At 37.8% G+C, this 23,873-nt stretch overlaps 1 protein-coding gene across 7 annotated transcripts; it reads left to right on the top strand.

Moving 5' to 3' along the window:
* The first annotated feature begins 3,690 nt into the window (after positions 1-3,690).
* LOC144452695 (cyclic AMP-dependent transcription factor ATF-3-like) lies at positions 3,691-21,843 on the top strand. 7 transcript variants are annotated; one of them, XM_078143866.1, is made up of 5 exons: positions 3,712-3,727; positions 11,232-11,364; positions 13,221-13,532; positions 20,110-20,217; positions 21,048-21,843. In XM_078143866.1, exons 3-5 carry the CDS (start codon positions 13,302-13,304, stop codon positions 21,306-21,308), a joined length of 600 nt encoding a protein of 199 aa, XP_077999992.1. In that variant the 5' UTR covers positions 3,712-3,727; positions 11,232-11,364; positions 13,221-13,301; the 3' UTR covers positions 21,309-21,843. The 7 variants fall into 7 exon arrangements, with proteins under 7 accessions (XP_077999969.1, XP_077999992.1, XP_077999985.1 ...); XM_078143859.1 differs by lacking the exon at positions 3,712-3,727 and adding an exon at positions 8,497-8,844; XM_078143843.1 differs by lacking the exon at positions 11,232-11,364 and having other exon boundaries at positions 3,691-3,727.
* The last annotated feature ends 2,030 nt before the right edge of the window (positions 21,844-23,873 follow it).

The following is a 23,873-nucleotide window of genomic DNA, read 5'->3' as shown; positions in this document are numbered from 1 at the left end:
TTACTGATGTCGTGCCTTGTGAGAGTCCAACAGATCTAAACATAGAAAAGCTAGGGAAGGTGATAGGTAGGCCAGCACTTCATACACATGTCAAATCTGGTATGTGCGTATCTGACGATTAGTTAACAACTTAAATAACTGTATACAGGTAAGTTGTTTATCGTTATCACAATAATTTATCGACATGAAATTTACGATCATAATACCACTTGCGATAAATACAATGTAGTTACTTTCACTTGGATTTTGTAATGCATACGAGGGTGTGTGTACGTACAACATTTCAACAAATGTGGCATGGAGACCAGGAATATATTGCCGAGTGTCATAATTGACAATTATACTTGCGGCGCACCTCGCAATGACGCTACACGATCAGTAGAAAACTATAGAAAAATGACTACATAGCAATTTTGAAACCTGTACGTAAGTTATCGTTACTTTTTATAACCGTGATGACCATAAGATATTATCACAATGCGAAATTCAAATAAGGTTAGAAAAGTCAATCTATCTGGACAGTCAACTTGAACTTACGCCTGTGTTTTATTGCCGAAGCAAAGTACATGTAATTCCTTTTATTCGATATCACGAACTCTCGTGACTTCACGATAATGGAGTCTGAGTTTGATCAATCGTAAAAGTGAGTCACCAGTTCCATAGTATACATAGTTACTGTAGCGTGGCTTTTGGCAAAGAAGTATAAGGTTCTGTTGTCAACCCCTCCCGTATATCAAAGTAAACCTGATAATAGACCAGCGATTTGTGTTCCTCTTGCTATCTCTATGCTATCCAACCAAATGTAGTAAAACCATGGCGGGTAAACCAAGTATAGTAAGACCACGACAAGTCGGTGGAGTAATCTGATAACTACAGTCTTACAGTAGGCATATTAAGAAGAAATTTGGTGAGATTTGCGAATCGAATTTGACTGACAGCTTGCAAGTGAATATGAACGTAATTTCCTGTACGTAGAGGGACAATGTTTACTCAGTAGGTTTAACAAAGAAATACTTCCTTGAGGACTGCAGATAGACCAATTTCAAACTACAATGCATCATTAACTTTATTCACCAGTCATTTTCCTCAACTAAAATGCGGATGTAATATTCCGTTCCCGTCTAAATGTCTCTCAAAAATATATCACGTTATCTTATTTTCAAATCTCCTCCGATAATAATTTGACAGTGTCAAAAGAGTTATACAGGTAAAACCTCATTACAACGAATAACTTCGGACTGGACAATTTTGTTCGTTATATCCGGATTTCGTTATAACCGTAGTGACACTTGGAGCGCCAGTCAATAGCCAAATAATCGTTATTGGCAATATTAGACTCAGTTTGCTTATAAACGTGTTCGTTCTGTCATTTATGAACGAGTGTTTAAACGTATTATCATCACGTGTCAGGATAAATTCTACTACAACAGTCTAGAGTGCTACAGGTGTTATTTCCGGGTCCAAGTGCCACATAAATTTTCACTCGAACCACATTTTTTTTAAAAAGATCATACTAATAGAGTTCCTGGCAGATCACAGCTAATAGAACCTTCCTTGGTTTTTGAATTATTATTTGCATAACACATTACGACTGCCAAACCAAGGTAGGTAGGTAGGTAGGTAGGTAGGTACTAGGTAGGTGCCAGACCAGTCTTTATATATTGATCCACTCATTTACTCTCTGAGATACAATCATGGTAAGTGGTTGGAGTAAGTTATGGCTATCTATACATTGTACTTTCTCTTTCTCTACGTGTTTCATTTTATAACAGTTCACGTGGTTGGCGTGTGCGTATTTGTATGGGGTTGGAGCCAGAGGGAGAATCCATGCACCATAGCCGAACCGTCTCTAAACGATATTGACCTCTCATAACTAAACACTCATCCACCTTTCCTCGTAGTACAATGTATTGGAGTCGATTTATGCTGTTGTTATTTCCCCTTTCATGCAGATAAATATTAAAAATCGATTTCAAAAAATTATCAACGCTGATCGTGTCTTGGTAGATTGGCGCTGATTGCTATGTCGACTGCTGTATTTATCGACGTCACGTGAAAGGCGGAAATACAAAGACTTGGTTAGGAAATTCATATGAATGGAAACAGAATACTAAAAAAAGTATGTCAAGTTGGACTTCATTACTTTACCAACGGTAAAACTTTCTATGCCAATATTTACAGCTATTGTTCAAAAGAATTGGCACCGTGACGGGAACCTAGTTGTACCGTACAGTTGTTCTTGTAACATACTACAAATCAATTCCGAGCAAACCGGTACCCATTCTCATTGATTGTCGGCTGTTGAGACACTATCAGAATTCCATAACAATATCCCTGCATTATTGATTGCCATTTGTGCTGTTCTGGCTTTTTGTTAAAGAACATCACATGCAGATTGCGTTGCCTTCCACGTATGAACCTCGATCTCTGAATGTTTGGAATAATGTACACGCAGTTTCTGTGCAAGTGCGTACTGAATAAACACCCGCCAACATCTCTCTCCTCGTAAAACACTGGCACCGCAGTGGTTGTTCATTTTGTCTAGTTCTTGCTACCCTTGTTGACCTACTTGGAAAATAATACCCACCCCTTCTCTACACGCTGTGTAACAATACTACCCTGTTACATCGGACTGTTGTCCGTGTACTCCTGTTTCCATTCATGATGTCATCATAACATATAAATTTGTATTGCGGTGGCCCGCCGTGACGGCTTTTGTTCACAAAAGTTTGGCTACATTAAAAATAATTATACATTGCAAATTACTAATGTCGGTATATCAAAAATTACCTAACATTTATATTATTTCTGAAATTCAACAAACGATTCACTGTCGCTACAGCCGCTTGAAAGTTGTTGACACGGCGGTGTTGTCTATTGTATGCATACCACAATGTAGGTATGTTTCAGTGGCCAATATTATTAGTTCTCGCCAAGCTGTTTTATATTATACCTGAATGAGATTTAAATTCAATACTTTTCAACAAGTTGTACAAGTAACATCGTGACAGGTTTCTGAATGGTACTGAATAGTTCCGTTATGGAGATAACAATAGGTCTAGATCTAATAACACTGTATGACGCTATCGAGGGATCATAAATGCAGGAGGATTTACATTGCATTTACAAGCCCTACGTGACAGTTTTTTTTCACTCCTTTAGAGTGTCCTGTTGTAGAGTTGCCAGATCTTGGCACACCTGTAATGCAAAATAGAGAAGTATTCCTAGGTATTGGCAAACAAAGACAAGGGCAGGGAACGATGTATGTATGCAACTTCTGGCTTTTTGGTTTTCAATTAATCTCGTTGGTTGAAAATTGAATGCATATAAATATGGAAATATGGAGACTAGTGTATGTGTGCATATCACTGTTGCACGATTCTTTTTGTCTGCCCAGTTACAGGAGAGAGAGCGAGAGAGAGAGAGAGAGAGAGAGAGAGAGAGAGAGAGAGAGAGAGAGAGAGAGAGAGAGAGAGAGAGAGAGAGAGAGAGGGAGAGAGAGAGAGAGAGAGAGAGAGAGAGAGAGAGAGAAGATAGAGAGATAGAAATAGAGCAAGAGAGAGCGAGGAGAGAGGAGAGATATACTAGATAGATAGAGAGTGGGCGCTGTATGTACAGAAGCTTCTAGTATGTATTCTGCCCTCAACGGTCAGAATCTGGCCCTTTCATTATATTGATATTCATTTGTGCTGTTCATAAACTAACACAACCATCCCCAGTACGCTAGGTAAGTAGGGTCATATGTCTACTATAATTACTTATCCACAGTTGAGTGCTTAGATTTTCAACGGTGTTCATCAAATTCCGACAATTTCCTCATTTTTAGATTATTTTGTAGAAAACGTCATACGTATTTTCAATATTTAATACTGTTAAATATAAGCTTATACCGGAACTATGCTATTACTCTTACATAATTGTTTCAGGTATAGTCGTGAATGCATACCATGTATTCACATTACTTTATTATATACAAACTTAGAACCACGGACAAGTTTAAAAAAACAGTCACACGTTTTATGTAGCGCTTGTCCTATTATAAGAAAAATAAAATAACACGTGGTTTCTCAAGTCACCGGAAGCCAAGTTCAACAATGATTTCTCATGTAGCACAACAACAGTAAAAAATGCAGAAAGGCACGTCTCTTAAGTCTGTTCTACTCAAATACAGCAAGTCAGGGTGACTCATGAGGGCGTAGTTTGTATTGCGCAATGTATACTGTGCATTCCTAAAGCACCCGGAAACAACATTGACACGATTAATACGCAGTGTAGCTAAATCAACAATTAACATTCAAATTAAGTCTGTTGACGGAAATTCAATCACAAATTTCATTTTAGTATACGTTCGTGTGTATCATATGATTACAGTGAAACCCTGTTTCAGTTTCCTAGATATCAGTCTGAATATAACCAGTGTAATTATTTTTGACCGTTAGAGGGCGCTTTAGCTGCCGAACCCTCAACACTAGGACAATCCATGTTTACTTAGTAATATTTTGCGTGGGGACTTAAATTGCTGACGTCATAGTTGACAAAGGTTTAATATAACGGTGTAACAAATATTGTAATACTTATTTGTAATGTATAATCGTGGCATCGTCGCAAACCACGACCGTTTTACGGTACCGTTCTTAACAAGCCGGTCCCTACTGAAGAAATAATAGCTCTGGTTTGCGAGAATGAATCGTGGAGGTGTACATGTAACTAATCCAAATCAATACAACCTGAATACAACACGACTGCGATCATTTTGGCCAAGTCTTGTATACAGGCACTTGTTTCCCGAGATATATGTTTCAGAATACAATGAAATATCGATAATATTGACATATTTGGCCGATGATATATAAAAGGGGTAAAATAACACGGCTTTCTAGGATCGCGTAAGTCCACACACCGCGAAATGGTGCCCCTTTCATATATTATCGGCCAAGCATCTCAATATAATATTATCGATATTTTATTGTATTCTGAACATATCTCGGGAAACAAGTGTCTGTGGTTGAGTAGTATGATTCGTTACCTTTATACTATGAATGTGTTTCCTAACTGAGATGTAATACAGTGTTCTGTGACTGTCGAGCCAACCAGTAATGATTCAGTGTATTGGTCAAATTGTCAATCGACCAAAAATGAGTTCATTGAAACCTATTTTTCGTCAGGACCAAAAATCGTTCGATTTGACATGTATATTTCGACACTGTGAAATTGAGGCACGGCACCGCCTCAAACACTGATGTCCATTATCGGTCATGTGATGAATGAGACACCATAAAAGGCGATGCAATAAAACGAATATAATTTCATAAATCCATGTAGTTTCGCGAAATGTGATCATCAGTTGTTCAATAATCACGAAAGATCCCCTGTTATAGAATACCATTTTTAAATGTCATCGTTAGTTGTTGTTTGTTTGTGTGTGTTTGCTTGGTTTTTTTTCAAGCTAACATTATCTTTTTACTAGTTTACACGTTACACAGAGGCGCATCTTCAGTTCCAGAATTCTATGTCTCAGCAAACAAGTTAAAAATTTCAAAATGAGGTCGGCATTGATAGTGAAAAGTGCCCGAAAAGTTAACTTGATCTACTTTACACTGGTTTTTTATTTTTAAAAAATGAATGATGCTATTTGAGTGATTTCAGGGAGTTCCTGCGGAAATAATAGGTTTCCTTAGTTTGTTTTTATATTGTGGGTTAGGCCATTGTAAATCAAGAAATTGGCCTGGGCCAAGAAAGATGATGAAAGGCAATTATACATAGAAATGACTGACTGTATGCTATAAATAATCACTTTGGCCCAGAAGTGAAAGCTTTCAATCGTAATCGAGGCAAATTTCACGTGTACTTCGTTTCATGTACTATTTAAGTATTTTGGCGGAATGCAAATGTATATCTGACATTCAACACGTATCGGGAGCGATATTCCATGAACCACTACGCGTCAGTCTTGAAAGCCACGGGGCTGACTAGTTTGTGCAACACACCTTGCTTTTTTCACTAAAGTTTAGCTCGTGTGGAGAGTTTAGTTCATGAAGTAGCGCAATCATCTGTATTCCCGCATTTGGAATAAAAACTTCATCACACCGCATTTGTATACAAAATTACAACAACAAAAATATAATTTAAGGTAGAGTGTATAAAAACAATGAGACAAGTTCTGTTACATATTATCGTCCTATATGGAGTGTGTTGATACGTTTCACGTATACACATGTACCAAACCACGTAGGGTTAAGACATCACATAACATTGTGATATTTTAGAAATACAGATGTCATATGGACGAAATAGGTCAGAGCCTACACGGATGATCTTGTAGAACCTTCAGGGCAAAGGTCACCGTGATGCTGTTATCATGGATGTAGTCTCCCAAAATACACCCACTCTTATCTGTTATGAACTGTCCTGGACACGTTGGCACGACTAGGTGTGTAGATGAGAGAGATACAGCTAGCTGTACATTTTGACAGTTTATACACTGTTTATTGTAGTCTGTATTATATACGACATCTGTTCTTATCACGCTATTAGTCAGAAGCCTGATAGGGCTGAAGAACACGATGTACCTTACAGGCCATATTTATTTCAGAAACGTTTTACGATTTACGTAGCGAAACCCTACACGGTTCAGGTCCATACATGGAAGTACTCATTAGTATTAGCTATAAATAGTCTTCTCAAATTGTTGTTCTATAACTGGTTTCAAGTGTCACCTTCTGTAAGCCACGTCGCCCTTTCTTTTCACCTCCAATATTATTATCGCTAGTAGTGAGCTGAAACCCACTCAACCTAATAAAATGCCACACTTCTATTCATATAGACTGTCGACAGTCGTTCGTGCATTTTTGCTACGTTTCATCTAAAACAAAGTCGTCGCCTCGCTCTGTAGCACTGAATACTAATGCGTACTGATAGGAACTGCGAGTGCCGAAGGCACGAACTGTGAGAGCCGGAGGCACGAGCACTCGCTGTTTAATCAGTTATAGTATTGTTATAGTTATAGTATTGCTCCAGATCCGGCGCGAGGCAACGACTTTAGTTTTAGGTAAAACGTAGCAAAAAAGGCACGAACGACTGTCGACAGTCTACTATTCATAGTGCTACATGGAGATCTATACCTATTTTGGCTGTAGTACCTCGTACGATTGTAGTTGAACCCAAGTGACAGAGCGGCACACTGGCGATACACGGTCAATATAACGTTTATACGACGTAGAACTTGAAGTAAAAAGTCAAACAAGATTTGCAGGGCTTCTGTCAACATAACTAAAGGTTCTAACTACATGTGTAATTTATAAAACCCAGGTCAGATTAATTTGAGTGACATATTAATAAATTCGACGATTTCACTATTGTTATAGCAAACTTCTAAGAAATTTTACCACGGTCAACATCAACAACAAACTTATATATGTTGACCTTTGCTGTGGATCTGCTTTAGTTTTAGCAAGGTCAACAGACCTACACTTAAATTCTAAAAGAGCGTAGTATTCGTGTGCCCTCGTCAACAGGACATTAGTTAACTGTCTTAACATTTACACACATGCTAATCCGGCAATGTCGGTGAATAGTTTGGTTCTGTCCTGGCTTCACATTCGTTTGAGTGGGTTTTCGTTGACTGGGAACAGAACGGTTTTGGACAACTCGCTGACGTAACCAATACAACAGATTGAAACATGTCAGGGTTGGAAAAATATATGAAAGTAATCGCACAGACGACAGTATGCTCTCAAAAAGTACTTAAACGTTATTCGGAAAATTCTAGTAGCACGTTTTTATAAGCCGACGTGGTACGTTATGATGATCAAATGAAGCTACCAATGAAAGCAATGGTTCAGTGAACGGTTTCTGCTTAGATCGTAAGTTTTATTACAAACATGACGAAGATCGAAGATCTTAGTAATTGATATTGAAACACTATCAGGCCAATCTGATTAAAATCTGATGTGATGATTACAGCTCAATTACAGATAAATTCTCTGAACGTTTGTCAAAGTAATGACCCACTGTTAGACTTGGGCCCCTTAGATCCATTCTTAACATACTGATAAGTGTTAGAAGCCCAAATGAAATGTGAGTAAATGTCGTATGATTTGATTCCCGCCAATCAATTTTTACAGCCGCCATATTTTATTTGATATGGGATTTGAAAACATAATTTACGATTATGAACCAACACAATATTCCAAAAACTAAACAAACAAATCTTCTTGGTGTTTGTGTATGGAATTAGTATGAAAATTGTAAAATGTGTCTTGTGGACGCAATCTTGTTCATGGTGCTGTTTCTGTGTCATACTAGTATGGGTACGGTTGTGGATTTTATACGAGCAAGCACGAAGCATTTGGCTGCGAGTTATGATAAACAACACACTGTAAAATCACAGTAGGTTGTTTACAGGAAATAAGCCAAACGTTCATAGGGAGGTATTCTATACAAAATGCATCGTAAAATAATTACACTTCAATGGTAAATATTGTGTATGATCACATACCCGATCACAACGACATGTATGGTTCAAGATATCAGTGCTGTAGTGCAATTTCAAGCTGGATGAACTGTTTAGGACTGTAATAAGGCTTAAATGCGGATGATGTAACACTTTTAAATTTGACTAGCAGCTCGGAAACGTCAGTATGTGGCATGGCCTTGACTGCATGATTCATACCCTATTTTGAATTGCCCTCCGATATTCATGTTTGTCACCCAAAAGTCTTCGTTTGATTCCAAAGTTGGGTTTTCAAACGATAATCCCATAGTACAGTCACTAATTTTGAAGTCGCATTTCCCAGCTGCAAACAGCGACAGAAGTACCTGAGGAACCTCGGAATGGAAATAACCGTACGTACTTAAATAACTATTATTGTGTTATCGCAAGTCAAGGCATACTTTTCCTTCTCTGAGAGTTGGTGTTACTCTGCAGACGACAGTGGTTTAGAACAACAACATTTGCGTGTCTTATTGTTTGGTTCAATGCTGTTCAGTAGACTGTATACATGTATATACCCTATTTCCTGTATCGAACACATCGTAACTTATAGCCAACTATAGTATAGGGAACGAGCAGAATTTGTGGCCAGGGGACAAGAGGAGAAAATACTTTGGTCAAAATATTATTCGTAGACCCCCCCCCCCCCCCGCACTTTCAATGATTTAAACCATCACAATTTGCCAGCTCCCCTCTCCCTCCGCACCTCCAAAACTTTCGAACCCGAGCTCATTTTATCAAACACCCCCCCCCCCCCGAGCCCCTTCGTAAACGCTGCTCATTCCCTAAGCACTAATTCAGGTTTACAAGGTCATTTGTCACAATACTGTGAAGTCAGCATGTCGTGCCAAATGTCGAAGTCTCTGGAGTAGTGCTGGATGCAAGTCACGATGTGTTCGATAACATGATTCATCGTCATATGTCATTATTCATCTACAGCGTGATATGTCAACTTATTTTAAACGTACTACTTTGGTGTCTAACTTTATAAATTTAGTCTTATACCTTTATCAATTACAATAGAAATTGTACGTACAACATTGGATGTCTGACCTAGAAACTTTGTAATGGTGAACACTTTGAAGTATGCATGGTCATGGACAATTTACAAACAGCCATCCTTCGGTTGGTAATACAATCTAACTGCCAAATCTGACCCGAGAGCATTTTAAAAACCTACACTGGGGTCATCTATAATACAAGTATTGTGTTTGGTATTTAGAACAACTTATATATACATATGCGTGGGCCAATGAACAATTGCAAGTGGCTATACACATACTGTACCACGTACACTTTTCTTCCATACCCTTTTGTAGTTCTCAAGTTGGCGTCTCAGAAATTCACGATGACTTTCAAAGGGTATCTGTCTGAGTGTAGCATTTACGCCTACAACTTTCGACCACATTCGCCAAATTTATATTATAAATAAATTATGTTTCGATTGTTTAATGGAAATATCCATCACTGGCCCCACTCCCCCAGACCAACATGGTGCATTTCGTCGAATTCACCCCGTATCAAGTTTGTCTGGAAATCCCGCTATTGTCTGGATCAAAGTTCAAAGTTCAAAGTTCAAGGTTGGTGTCTCCTTGTCCTACCTTCGTGTATCTACAAACAATCACGAGAATATTCTTAGCAATAATTCAAAATATTGTTAATGTTTTGCAGCATGTCGTATAATTGTGCATGTCTTGTACACACATACACTCTTTAAGAGTTAACTATTAATCGGCTAGTAAAAGTTATGTTAACATATGTCAAAACGGCTTTGTGCAATCTAGGACAAAAACAGAAGAAAAAGTGACTTTGACAATAAATAGGAAGCAATTTATCATGTGACGTTTAAGTTCATTGTACGTACATTTACTTCGAACGAAAAGCTTTTAGGAGTGTAAATGCTAAACTTCAGTCAAAGGCGAGTAACTGACCAACTCTGACACAAATGTCTCCGGGTTAACAAAATTTACATGTGGGGTCAGTCAGGGTTTAATCTAGCCAATGTCAACCAGAGTGGTGGCAATCAATGAATGTACATTTCGAATTAGCTCAAACATATTGAGAACGCTCCAACCAAACTTTGCGACCAGGATAACCGTTTTTGTATCAAAACTATTTTTTGTTGAACAAAAATATTTGGAAAACGTTTCTTCTTTTTTTAACCATATAGAGTTGCCAGAAGAATCGCTGTATCAATCGATAAATATTCTCATAACTGGACTTCAACGATCACCACCAAACACTTGTAACATATGGACATTATAATAACGATTGATAATTGAACCCAAGATATGATTTATAATAAGTTCATATGATGACTTGTATAGGAAAGTTTTGAAATGGCAAAGTTTATTTTTATGACAACCGGGCTATCAGTACTATCTGTCACTTTCACAGCCCGTGCTTCCAATGCCTAATGATGTGGGCTGAGAACTATGACTTATATTACGCCTGTCTTATACATAGTCAAGTTCATTGTCGACCTCTCCTTTTTTAGGAGACCAGTAGGTGTTTTCTGCGAACGTAATTTCTAGTCTTGACTCGATTGCAAGATGGTGATGCATTCTCATTTAACATAACAAAAGAGAAAACGCTGCGTAATTTCCGCAGACTAAATTTGGAAACGTTGCACGAGGGGTTTCTAATTTTGGCTTCAAAATATCGTACAATACTTAAACAGTAATGGTCACCTGTTATGCTGTCAACTATGATGCTTATATATTGTGTTTGACATTTCCAGATCGCGAGTCGTGCAAACTCGTTGAGAGTACTTTCATTTACATAAGTAACTTACATTACTGTGTATGCAGTGATTTGTATTTCGTAGTGACAATACTAGAAGGCACGTATTCATTTATATCTAGCATTAAATGGTGAGTGTTTACATTAATTTCAAGTTAAAGTAACTTTTTTAGCTGTTAACTTACATTTTCTTTCATTTTCTTTCTTTTTTATTGCAAATCGTTCTCTCTGAAATGTTTGAGTTCCGTATTTCTTCTTGGCAGTTTGTGCGTATGATGCGATGAGTTGTGTCTTTACTAACGACGCGTTGTGTTCGATGGACAATATCTAAAACTTGTCTGGAGTACTAGTATTTATTTATTTGTCTGTTTTGTTATGCAAAGTTGACATCTTTTACATTTATGTCTAGAAAAGTGCATTGAGATAGCTTCTATTACTTTCATGGATAGTAGATAATTTATAACAACGTAGAGATAGTGAAGCGGAGTGTTTCCCATTCGGTCGCCAAAAATAGAAAATGGTCGAAACGCACAGATATTTGTACATGATTATGATTATACGATGGTCATTGTTTTGCGATGCATAACCTTGACCTCGCTTGAGTTATAGAATGTAAAATACAACTGTAGCTTTAATATAGTTGATCATGAACAAGAAGTTAATGTTTTAAGAGTATTGGAGAAATAATGGACCCACCAATTCAGATTTTTCTAATACAATACTACGTTGACTTTGTTCCGCACTATGTATATAAGTAATCTTCATTCTGATTTTTAATTTTGCCATCGGTGACTAATGAAAAACTTGTCGTAAACCTTACTGTTACGGTCACTAGTTCTTCTACAATTTTATGCCAAATAAAAGATGTTAAAATCCAGGCTTAAAAATATTTTCACGTCGATTGAGATCTTCTAGTCAACGTTGAATGAAGTAGGATCGTATAGATACACTATTCCAGGGAGCGCGGAAAGAAACCGTCCGAAAATTGCTTCCTCATGACGCAATGATTAACGTACTATCCGTGTTATCGACTTTCATCAAAACTTGAATGAAACCGAAGGTAGGCGGAACAAACTTCTCTACCTGTGGTTGAATACTCTACATGGTACATTTATCCATGTTGACATGGGCGGCAGATATGGAAGTGCGTCATACACTTCCGCCGATTCAGATGTACTAGTCATCATAGCAGACGATATCCAACACTGACGAAATAGTTGAATTAAACTTTTGAAAGGACCAAAACAAAAGTTTCCATAATAGGTGTTATTTTTCCTTTTAACACTATTCATAATGTCATAAAACCTAGTTAAAATGAATGAAAATTTAACCGATATAATCATATGTGACCTTGTAAAGGTCGATAAACAGTATTTATGGGTTTGAATTTATTCAAACGTTTTGTGTGTATTCAATTAGTCATTTCCACATGTTGTAGTCGGCGTTGTCATAGAGCTATCGTTCATTACTCGAAAAATTACGAACTCGTCGCCGTCACGGTGCCGTAACGTCAGATTACTTTCTTTCTGTAAGTAAGACATTATGAACATAGAATGGTGCAACGATTGCCAAAAATTGTATCAGTGTTCTGCACACGTGACATGGTTGATTCAAACCCACGAGGTAGTACTTTCGCTGACCTCTTATCTCGTGGTACAATACCTGAAGCATAATCATGACTACTTCACTATCGATCAAGAAAATGGTGTTTGTATGTATGTATGTATGTATGTATGTATGTATGTATGTATGTGTCTGTTTCTGTGTCTGTCTCTGTCTGTCTGTCTGTCTGTCTGTCTGTCTGTCTGTCTGTATTTCTCTCTCCCCTCTCCCTCTCCCTCTCTCTCTCTCTCTCGCTCTCTCTCTCTCTCTCTCTCTCTCTCTCTCTCTCTCTCTCTCTCTCTCTCTCTCTCTCTCTCTCTCTCTCTCTCTCTCTCTCTATTTTGACTTTTGTTCTTAACTGAGTTTGCCTTACATTCTTTTGTAGCCGAAGATTTCTTAAATATCCCAAGACATTGATTTTATATCGTGATTTGTGAAACAATAGTGACTTCAAACTCATACTAACATGACTGACGGAAGAGAATGTCAGCAACAACCTACGCACCATCATCAGGGCGGCTCACTCACAATTCATCATAACTTATCAGTCCATCACAGCCGCAAATCCACGCCGTCGTCGTCTTCACCTTTGAACCCGCGTCTGAAGGAGGAAATAAAGAAATCCATTATGTCAAGACGCACTGCCGAGGAGTTAGAGGAAATACGGCTACAAAATATACGAACGAAGTCAATACAGGTATTGTTTTTTTTAAATGTTGTTGATCCGTAGTACAGTACGACCTGAGGAGTTATTATTTTGATTTGAATGTGACAGCCTTGGTTCATGGTCGGACGATCAATTGATTACTCATAATTAACGGACATAAAGTTCTATAGTAATCCATTTCAGTTTTCCTCCCAACAGAAGAATGCAAGGTGACACTATATATGCTTCTATTGTCTATGGGGTAACAAGTACTCCCGGTAAATAGTCAACAAGTAAACGTCACTATGTAGTCTGAGATTACAATAATATAAGGGGTATTCAAATCGGTTATGAGCAAACAGGCACAAGGGTAACATATTATGTGAGACATTTGCACATCACTTTGTATTGTGACAAAATCAAATATGGCTAAGGGAGCGATAAGTTTTTACGGCCGGGGGGGGGGCGGTAAATAGGGGAGGGGGCACCTCAATTTGGGACTCAAAGAAGGGGGGGTCATCATTTTTACGAAGTGAATAAAGGGGGGGGGGGGTGTCACCTTATTTTCAACAACTGAACTGAACGAAATCATGAACCACCCTCCCGTATCAAATGTATGTGCATACAATAAACCATTAACAATGGCTATAAATATACGTTCAAATATAACATAAAACGCTTTGTCTCTTGATACATCCCAAGCATATGACATGGAGTCATAACATTGCACCTTTTTAAGCAACAGTTTTGTTAGAAATGACTTCTCAATATTGCAGGCCATTAGTTGCATTGTGCCACCATGTCGTATAAAAACTTGCATGTGTAGCTGTACACGTAACACATAAGAAATGAAATACCTTGAAATTTACTGGATGGACTGACCCTAAAATCTGTGCCTCCATTGATCTGAACATGTTGAACTGCTCATAAACATAGCCAATAGAGACACACTTTCAAATAATTTAATGAATTTCTATATCTAAATGGTAACTGACCTCCATTGTGCATGTTTTCCCCAAATGTTCTTACTTTCTACTTGATCTTTATTTATTATTATTATTTATGTCAATATGACTTGAAATGATTTAAACTTTTGAAACCCTAAAATTAGTGATACTTTTATGATATAACTAAGTTGAGTTGAGAAATTGTTTTTTGGGTCTGCATCCAAAATTCAGCGCCCTCAATGGTGATCACGATTCAACCTGTTTCTGTACTGCTTATGGATAATATCAACCACTGATTAACATAAACAATGTTTAATTATTGGTATTTTTTTTTACAATTTTCAGTGAATATATTGTAGTTGTCTAATCGAAATGATACTCCAGCTACAACTAGTACAGTTTGAACATGGTGACAGATTCAAAATCGAGCTTTCGCTAAATTTTTTAACTTGCCTCTACACAATTCATATTCAGATAATATTGACCACTAATTAACATATACAATGTCTTTTTATAAGCAATTGCCAATTTTTTCATCAATGTATATTTGGTTATTTGATCTTTAAAAAAATGCTACAGTTGCAGCTATAGCCTGTATCACTGAGGCCCCATTGTTGACTGGTGTCAGTGAACAAACCATGCCAATATACAATACACACTGAAACAAACAATCTGACTCTGCACAATATGCTGGGAAAGGTTTAATTGTCGAAACCGTGGTTTTTGTATTTTTACTAGTATTTTTAGATGTCAAGATAGAGTGTGACCAGCTACTTCATGGACTACATGAAGAGTAAACAGTCTAAACGTTCATAAACAGCTATTGTATTATTTATAGGATCTTAACAGCACCAATACGCGTAATTGTATCTCACGTTGCAAAACGTATGATCAGGATAGTTTACTTATATTAAGTCGATCACCTGCAAAGATAATAGATCCCGGCGAGCACTTGGGAATATTTGAATAGAAAGAAACTAAGTATTAAACCCTTTTCAGATCAAGTTCATGTAACAGACAATCTCCATGACAGGATTAAGGATATATATGCCCGTAGTCCGATGGCTTCCGCCTATTCCTGTAAAGTCAAGCCCACTCGACTCTTAATTACATGTAACAGACAAAGCTAAATTGATCACAGGCAACTGTGGACAGCATTGGGTCTATTTTAAGAATGATGCTTGTACTCGAGCCTATATATAGGCTTTCCACGCGTTTTGAAAACACTTTTCTTTCGTTTTTGTATTGATTGTGAATGTTTTAGGTTGACTTCCACCGAATTCGATGTAAAATGTTTATTACACTTAGGGTACTTATTAACTTAGAATATTCGCTGGCAGTCAGATTATTTTGATCGCGTAGTCTGGTCTGCTTATCAATAACCATCATTCTTAGTCGAAGTCGTGTAACGATGAAGATGAGAGACACTGTAGCACATAAACACAGTAAAACTTTGATATTTTGAAATATGATTCTTGTCAAATATTCGAGTGATGGTTACTCTCGAGATCTGTGTTAATGCACATGTATAATTAATTACTGAACACAACTCTACACTCTCACAGACAACTTTGAAACCACTCGCTTCAACTCAATTGATAATTGTATTCAAACAAAGAGACCAGACGTCGTAAAAAAACTAATACAGTCTACACATGTCAGATTTATTCATCGTCGCAAACCACGGCCTCTTTTACGGCACCGTCAAAAATTGCTGTAAGAAGTGTAGCGGAAGAAATAAGAGCTCTGGTTTGCGAGAATGGGTTAATTAGGTAATCGCCAACTTCTGCTGTAGTATACGTGAGTAGCTTAATAGTGAATGGGAGCTGGTTTGTCGGATATTTTAGCTCATTTACATATAAACCAAGAAAGAAGGAAATAGTTGACATCATCCGATGTCAAATGTCGGATGTTGGATTTCCTCAATCCATCTGCCTATAAGTTCACTAATGATGATTTATTGGCCCTAGTTTTTGGTACGACTTTCATATCGACTAACGAATATTCTAATAATATATTCAAATTCCCAGCCCAAGTATTCCTCAATCTTCCTTTGTTCATCTTTAGGCGTAAAAAATGTGTGGTTCCGATTACATTCAATTTTAAAATAGGTGGGGTAGGTAGATTTTTTATTTTATTTTATATATATTTTTTTTCATATGTGAGTGTCTAGTTCAGGTTTTCCACTGTTTCCTAAATGTCTGTGTTGTTTATTTCTTCCTATCATATGTACAGCCATTACAGATTGGAAGAATAGTTTTATATTGTCTTTTTAAGTTAATGTCAGTTTCCGCACCCACTATTTCTTGCGAGACTTCACGATTTTCGCGATTTTATTATTATTTTTCTCGAATATTTAAAGAAAAGTTAGGGTCGGCGTGAACAACTAGGTGGGGTCGGGTAGTCGGAATCAAACAGCTTTTTTTATTTGGCCTTAACGACCACGCACTGCACACTGACCACAAACATCACGTGAAAGATCTTTTACTTTCACATTTGAAAATCGCTTCTGTTCTTGATTACAAATATTTAGAGTTTCCTGTGATATCGCCGGCTACATTACTTTTTATTCTAATTTAGAACTAGTCCATAAATAGTATATATAGTATGTGTTATCAAGATACGCCTCTTTTGTCAAAAGAAATTATAGTCAAACGTGACAAATTCAACTGATTGTTTACAATTAATGAAAGAAAGTAGGAAGTAAAGGAGAGTACACATACATGTTATTAGATGCTAAAAGAATTACCAGAGAATGAAGATTGATTTGATGATACCAGTACCTGGCCCTGTTAGCAGACAGCCGGCCGTATGCCCTGCGACACGACTTGCAGTACTTTCTCGCTGCTGTACAGTAACCAGTCAGCAAGAGGGCGAGATCAATAGTTCAATGTGGGATAAAAAGCTAAATTCTTATACACTTAGGCCTCAGAGCCCCAACCCCACCCCTTCTAACTTCTTCTCTTCATTTAACATTTTTTAAAGAAAATATTTGCATTTAGGGGTACAACACATCCGTTAAAAGTGAAATCGATTTTGTAGGATGAGAAATAAAATGGCTCTAAAAACCCCATCCCAAAGTAAAAGAATTTAGTTTTTGATCCTACTTTGAACTATCGATCTCGCCCCTAATTGTTGCCAGTTGCTCAGTTCAAAGTTCAAAGTTCAGTGGAACTTCCAAGCCACACTATCAACAAGTTCGTGTCAAAAGTGAGGGTACATGGTTCGATTTAGACGTAAAATATAATACGGGAAAATCGGAGTTCAAATATTTAGTATAAGTACCCTGTGTACGTGGCTTTTCTGAAATAAAGTGGCTGTGGAAAAAAATGAAATAATTTTAAAACTTTCACTTATTCGTTTCTTAATTTTCTTTGTGTTATATCCGTTATCGTAAACTACTTATCCGTCTCTGGCACCGTCCGTACCGCACCGTCAATGGTTTACCAGAATGGCGTGAATACCATTATAATCAATACATCAGTTACAAAATTCCTATTTATGTCGATGTAATACCCTACTTAGTCTGGATGTCAACGTGGTCTCTAACTAAATGTATATAGGTGTAAATCGTACCAATACCGTATAGGAACTAGACTAGTACATGTATAGTCTGGATGTCATCGTGGTGTGGTGTAAATTGTAATGATACCGTATAGGAACTAGACTAGTACATGTATAGTCTGGATGTCATCGTGGTGTGGTGTAAATTGTAATGATACCGTATAGGAACTAGACTATACTATACAATACTATACTATACTATACCCCGCTCTGGTCAATAATTCCTTTGCTACTATACTACCACAAACTGTGTGCTGTTTGGTATGATACGGATACAAATCTCAAAGCTGACTGACAAGTGTCCGTAAACAAATTGCTCACATTTTAATGTAATTGAGTCGAATGAAGTTCTATATACGTTCTCTGAAGTCGCTTCCGTATTTCTTTGAAGTTTATTGACTCCCACGTTCTCTAGCGTTCGTAAGGAAGTAGGGCACATGGTATTGTGGTGTTCAATAGATTTTCAATAATAACTGAAGAGGTAAATAAAAACACTGTATCTAAATTTTCCCACCAAAATGACGATCTATCAGACACAAAGTTTGTATAACCTTGAACTTTTCGAAAGGTCGAATTGGTGTATTAGACAAAGTATAATCGAAGGAAACATCTTAAGATGGAGATGCGCAAAAGTAAGACTTGAAGGGTGACATATTTTCAAGTTATTGTTTCCCAACAATGAATTAAGTTTACACCATCAACCTATATATTTTCTGAAAGGTTTTTCGCTCCTCTTAAATGCTATTGTATTTTCTATTGTCTTTGACTGAAAGTGAGAGTTTGTTTAAGGTATGAATAGAGGTGTCTTGATTATCTTAAGGCGCCAATATAAATGCCTCGGAAGAGACCACCTGTCACCCAATTTTCCATTTCTTTGGTGTTTTAGAATGTCCACTTCACACATAACAAAAGCTTGTCTCACTTTTATTAGTTGGGATAAAGTTCCCTTTTAAGTTGAACCTAGTTGGAATGTGGGTGTAGAAGTGACTACATTTTACAAGTAAATTATTTTTTAATGCCACATATAGGTGTACTTTGACTCCTTTGATCAATGGGAGTTTGCATCTGAATTGATATGTCAAGCTATCCAACCCCAAAGACGTTGATGTCAAATTCCAAGAACGAATGAATACATCAAGTTATATCCGATACGTATTACTTGTTGTGGGCGTATACAATTCTAATTTTGGATTTCAAACGCTGCTGCACTGAATTTATAAAATCGACATAAAATCCGACAAATAAATGAATGTAATTCTTGCAATAGTATAAATAATTCCAGCATTATTACTTAACGCAAACGCTAAACCTAGCTGAAATGTAACTTGAAATATTCTAGCATTACCTAACACAAACGCTAATTTAGACCTATGATGTAGTTTTGACAAGAAGGCCAGTATAGATGGAATAAATCAATAACTCAATAATCAGACAAACGCATAATTATATAATGATATTAATAAACACAACACAGTATGACGTCGTTGCCTATCTACTATTAAAACTGCATCCCCTCCTTTTCAGACTTTTTAAATACTTCCGAGTCAACTTTCTCCATGATTAATTCCGTTATAGACTGTAATCGAGAACAAACTAAGTGACATAAATAAACTAAATATACAAGTAATATAAAACTGACAATACATACTACATGTAATAGTGAGGAAGCAATTCTTAGAATACGCCCACCTTTCATCGACATAAGTTACTTCCGGTGATAGTGGTTTGCTATATAGGTGGGCCCATATTTGAATTGTTTTCATTATTATCAGTCGCTCTGTAGTTAGCAGTATACAATTCAAGTGGCTACAACTTACAAGACTATGCGAAGACATGAAGTACGTTTTCGATGCACAACATGAGTTTAAATTCTCTCATGTCTTTGAAGTTTTCAGTTTTACTTACACTAAGACATAATTTCAGATCAACCTGTCTGTGTCACCGTATCTCGGCGCCACCGCTACCTTGTGTTTCATATAATACGATTTATTGACTTGCCAAATATCCATAAAAATAGCTGATAAAACTTGTTATTTTTTTATAAGTTGTACATGCGTAGTTGTATGTCCTTTTCTCTTTACTACTTGTTAACCTTCAGTTTTTGTTTTGTTTTGCAGTTAACTCCTGAAGAGGAGGATAGACGGTACGCCAGGAGGGAGAAGAACCGACTTGCTGCCGCAAAATGCAGAGAACGACAACGAGATAGGGCAGATACACTTCTAAAGGTAAGTTTGATTACTTCATCGTTAACAATCTGCTTCGTTATAGCTGAAAAGGCAATCTGGAGTAAACGGTGTGTTGTGCCTAGGATAGTGGTGTCTGATAGGGCGACACGACACGTCGTATTTATACGGAATACTAGTGAGAAAGCTGTTTATTGTTGTTTATCAATTAGGGCATTGACCCTACAACTAGTGTAGGGTCTATGACTCGTTGTCATGAAATACAACGGAACCAAAACGTCGGGACGGACAAATGTATAATATTTGCTGCGGTTTTTTAAGTGACTGTTGGAACAGATCGAAAGGTCTTAAACCTTAATCCTTGTCGAGTTTTACTATGCACAGTAAAACATTTGTTTTGTTTCAATTCTCGCGTTATTATCAATGAAGGAGTTAACATTAGCTGGATATTGGGAATGTTCTAGATGTAGAATTAAAAATCAATACAACATTGATTTATTGGAAATAGAAACTAATACTGAACGTAAATGAGAAAGTTCTGACCAACGACAGAAAACTACACGACGTTTAGTCTTTTTCAATCTGGAATTACAAAGCCGTGTGATCGATAATGTTCAAGTCCCGGTTCAAATACATATCCCAGAACGAGCGTAAATGATATTAAAGGTGATGCATTTCCATATTTGGAAAAAAACGTTGAAGTGTTTAACAAGAAAACTAATACGTAATCTGCCCTTTTTCCATTAGGATCAAATGCACTGAACTTTGTTGACTAGACGATCGTCGTCGTCAGTCATTTTCGTGTATCCCTCGTACTTTTCCAGACATTTTAAAAATATAATTCAAAGTTTTTTTCTCTTTTCTTAAAAAAGGAAACAGTGCAACTTGAGACCCAGAACAACGACCTGCGTCAACAAATCAAGAAACTTAACGAAGAGAAAGAACACTTGTCGTTCGCTTTAAGCATGCATCAATTAAAGTCGAATGTTGGCAACCATACGTGTAAACTTAAAAACGGATTCTCCGCACCTCAACAGGGACACGGATCTCATTCATCGGGTATGCAGTATCCGCAGTTGTTATTGCCTGGAATAACGCTACCTGCAAGATCAATGGCACACGACCCAAGGTGATAACAGCTCTGTCGCACATTTTTTCGTATAATGATCTACAATGGACAGTTGATATGGCGATATTCTCGTCATTTTAGGGTCAGATTAGTAACGGACAAGAGAAAGATTTTGCCATGTTTTGGGCTATGGTTTAGTTGAGAACAAATTATCTGTACATAAGCATCGATGTGAAAATTATGAAAGACTCTAATGAAAATTCTACATCATGGTAAGGTCCAAGAAGAGTTGACATAGTTCGGTGTGTCTTGCTTTGAGTAGTTTACGGATGATAGCTATGGTGACAGGGTTCCCAGATGATACTTACATGTTCGTTCGTCTACAAATTCCAGAGAGTGGACGAATCTTTCAATTTCACTTTATGTAGGAGTACTTTTTTATAATGATGACATATTGTCAGAGTATCACTAAATGTGAACTTTATATAAGAAATATGTAATATATACAGTCTATTATTTTTCATATGTATATTGGTATTCGATGGTGTGTATGTTTAAACGATTACTGACGCCAATTAGATAGACGATTAATTCACAGGTTGGTGGGTGGGTGGGTGGGTGGGTGGGTGGGTGGGTGGGTAAACGGACGGACGGACGGACGGACAGACAGACAGACAGACAGACAGACAGACAGATAGACAGACATATATTTATAGAATTGGCTAACGGTAGGCAGAGAGAATACGAAATACAACATAGGTAGCTAGCATAACTAGTTAGGTATAAACACTGAGAGAGAAACAATACATCTAGCCATAGATTCAGAGACAGAGTGGGGGTTCCTGTCATAGATTCAGAGACAGAGTGGGGGTTCCTGCCATAGAGATACAGAGACGGAATGGGGGTTCCTGCCACAGAGTTACAGAGACGGAATGGGGGTTCCTGTCATAGAGATACAGAGACAGAGTGGGGGTTCCTGCCATAGAGATACAGAGACGGAGTGGGGGTTCCTGCCATAGAGATACAGAGACAGAGTGGGGGTTCCTGCCATAGAGATACAGAGACAGAGTGGGGGTTCCTGCCATAGAGATACAGAGACGGGGTGGGGGTTCCTGTCATAGAGATACAGAGACAGAGTGGGGGTTCCTGCCATAGATATACAGTGACAGAGTGGGGGTTCCTGTCATAGAGATACAGAGACGGGGTGGGGGTTCCTGCCATAGAGATACAGAGACAGAGTGGGGGTTCCTGCCATAGAGATACAGAGACGGAGTGGGGGTTCCTGCCATAGAGATACAGAGACAGAGTGGGGGTTCCTGCCATAAAGATACAGTGACAGAGTGGGGGTTCCTGCCATAGAGATACAGAGACAGAATGGGGGTTCCTGCCATAGAGATACAGAGACGGAATGGGGGTTCCTGCCATAGAGATACAGAGACAGAGTGGGGGTTCCTGCCATAGAGATACAGAGACAGAGTGGGGGTTCCTGCCATAGAGATACAGAGACAGAGTGGGGGTTCCTGTCATAGAGATACAGAGACAGAGTGGGGGTTCCTGCCATAGAGATACAGAGACGGAGTGGGGGTTCCTGCCATAGAGATACAGAGACAGAGTGGGGGTTCCTGCCATAGAGATACAGAGACGGGGTGGGGGTTCCTGTCATAGAGATACAGAGACGGGGTGGGGATTCCTGCCATAGATATACAGAGACAGAGTGGGGGTTCCTGTCATAGAGATACAGAGACGGGGTGGGGGTTCCTGTCATATATATACAGTGACAGAGTGGGGGTTTCTGCCATAGAGATACAGAGACGGAATGGGGGTTCCTGCCATAGAGATACAGAGACAGAGTGGGAGTTCCTGCCATAGAGATACAGAGACAGAGTGGGGGTTCCTGCCATAGAGATACAGAGACGGAATGGGGGTTCCTGCCATAGAGATACAGAGACGGAATGGGGGTTCCTGCCATAGAGATACAGTGACAAGGTATGGGTTTGAACCTAGTAGGATGTGACAGTATTTTAAAGATTTATTATTTACATCGTGAAATGTCAACATATTGATAGTATTTTTTAGAATGGTATTACATTACATCTGATCACATATTAGTGGTAACCTTACTTTTTTTCCGAATGAGTTTCACTTTCAGATGTCAATGCAGGTTTCCTTTACTCAGCTTATTGATGTTATTTCATATTTAGTTTCGATAGTTTTTATATTTTTTTCCTTGTTGGATACCATATACGACTCGTAGCTTTGATATCCTGAAACTATCATGATGGAAAGACTAACGTTAGACAGGAGCGTACATGTCACGCTATGGACTTGTGTATTATAAATATTGTCACCATAGTGACGATTGTATTAGTTTAAACATTTTGGAATAAAAGAGTGAATTTATTGCGACATTGTATGTACAGAAGGAAAGTCCATCATTGGAAACCATTTCAAAATCTTGTAAAAAGAAATACTTTATTAATAACAATACTTTATGAACTGTTATGAGTCCTCGTCAGATAATACCCGAAAGAAAACTATATGACAATAAACAATACGATCAACTCAAATACATTAAACTTTGATATTGCTATGTTTTGTCGTTGTTAAGCTTTTATTGCATCCCAACAAC

Source organism: Glandiceps talaboti, chromosome 2, assembly GCF_964340395.1.
Source record: "Glandiceps talaboti chromosome 2, keGlaTala1.1, whole genome shotgun sequence".
Lineage (NCBI taxonomy): Eukaryota > Metazoa > Hemichordata > Enteropneusta > Spengelidae > Glandiceps > Glandiceps talaboti.
This window is presented reverse-complemented; position numbering and strand designations above follow the sequence as displayed.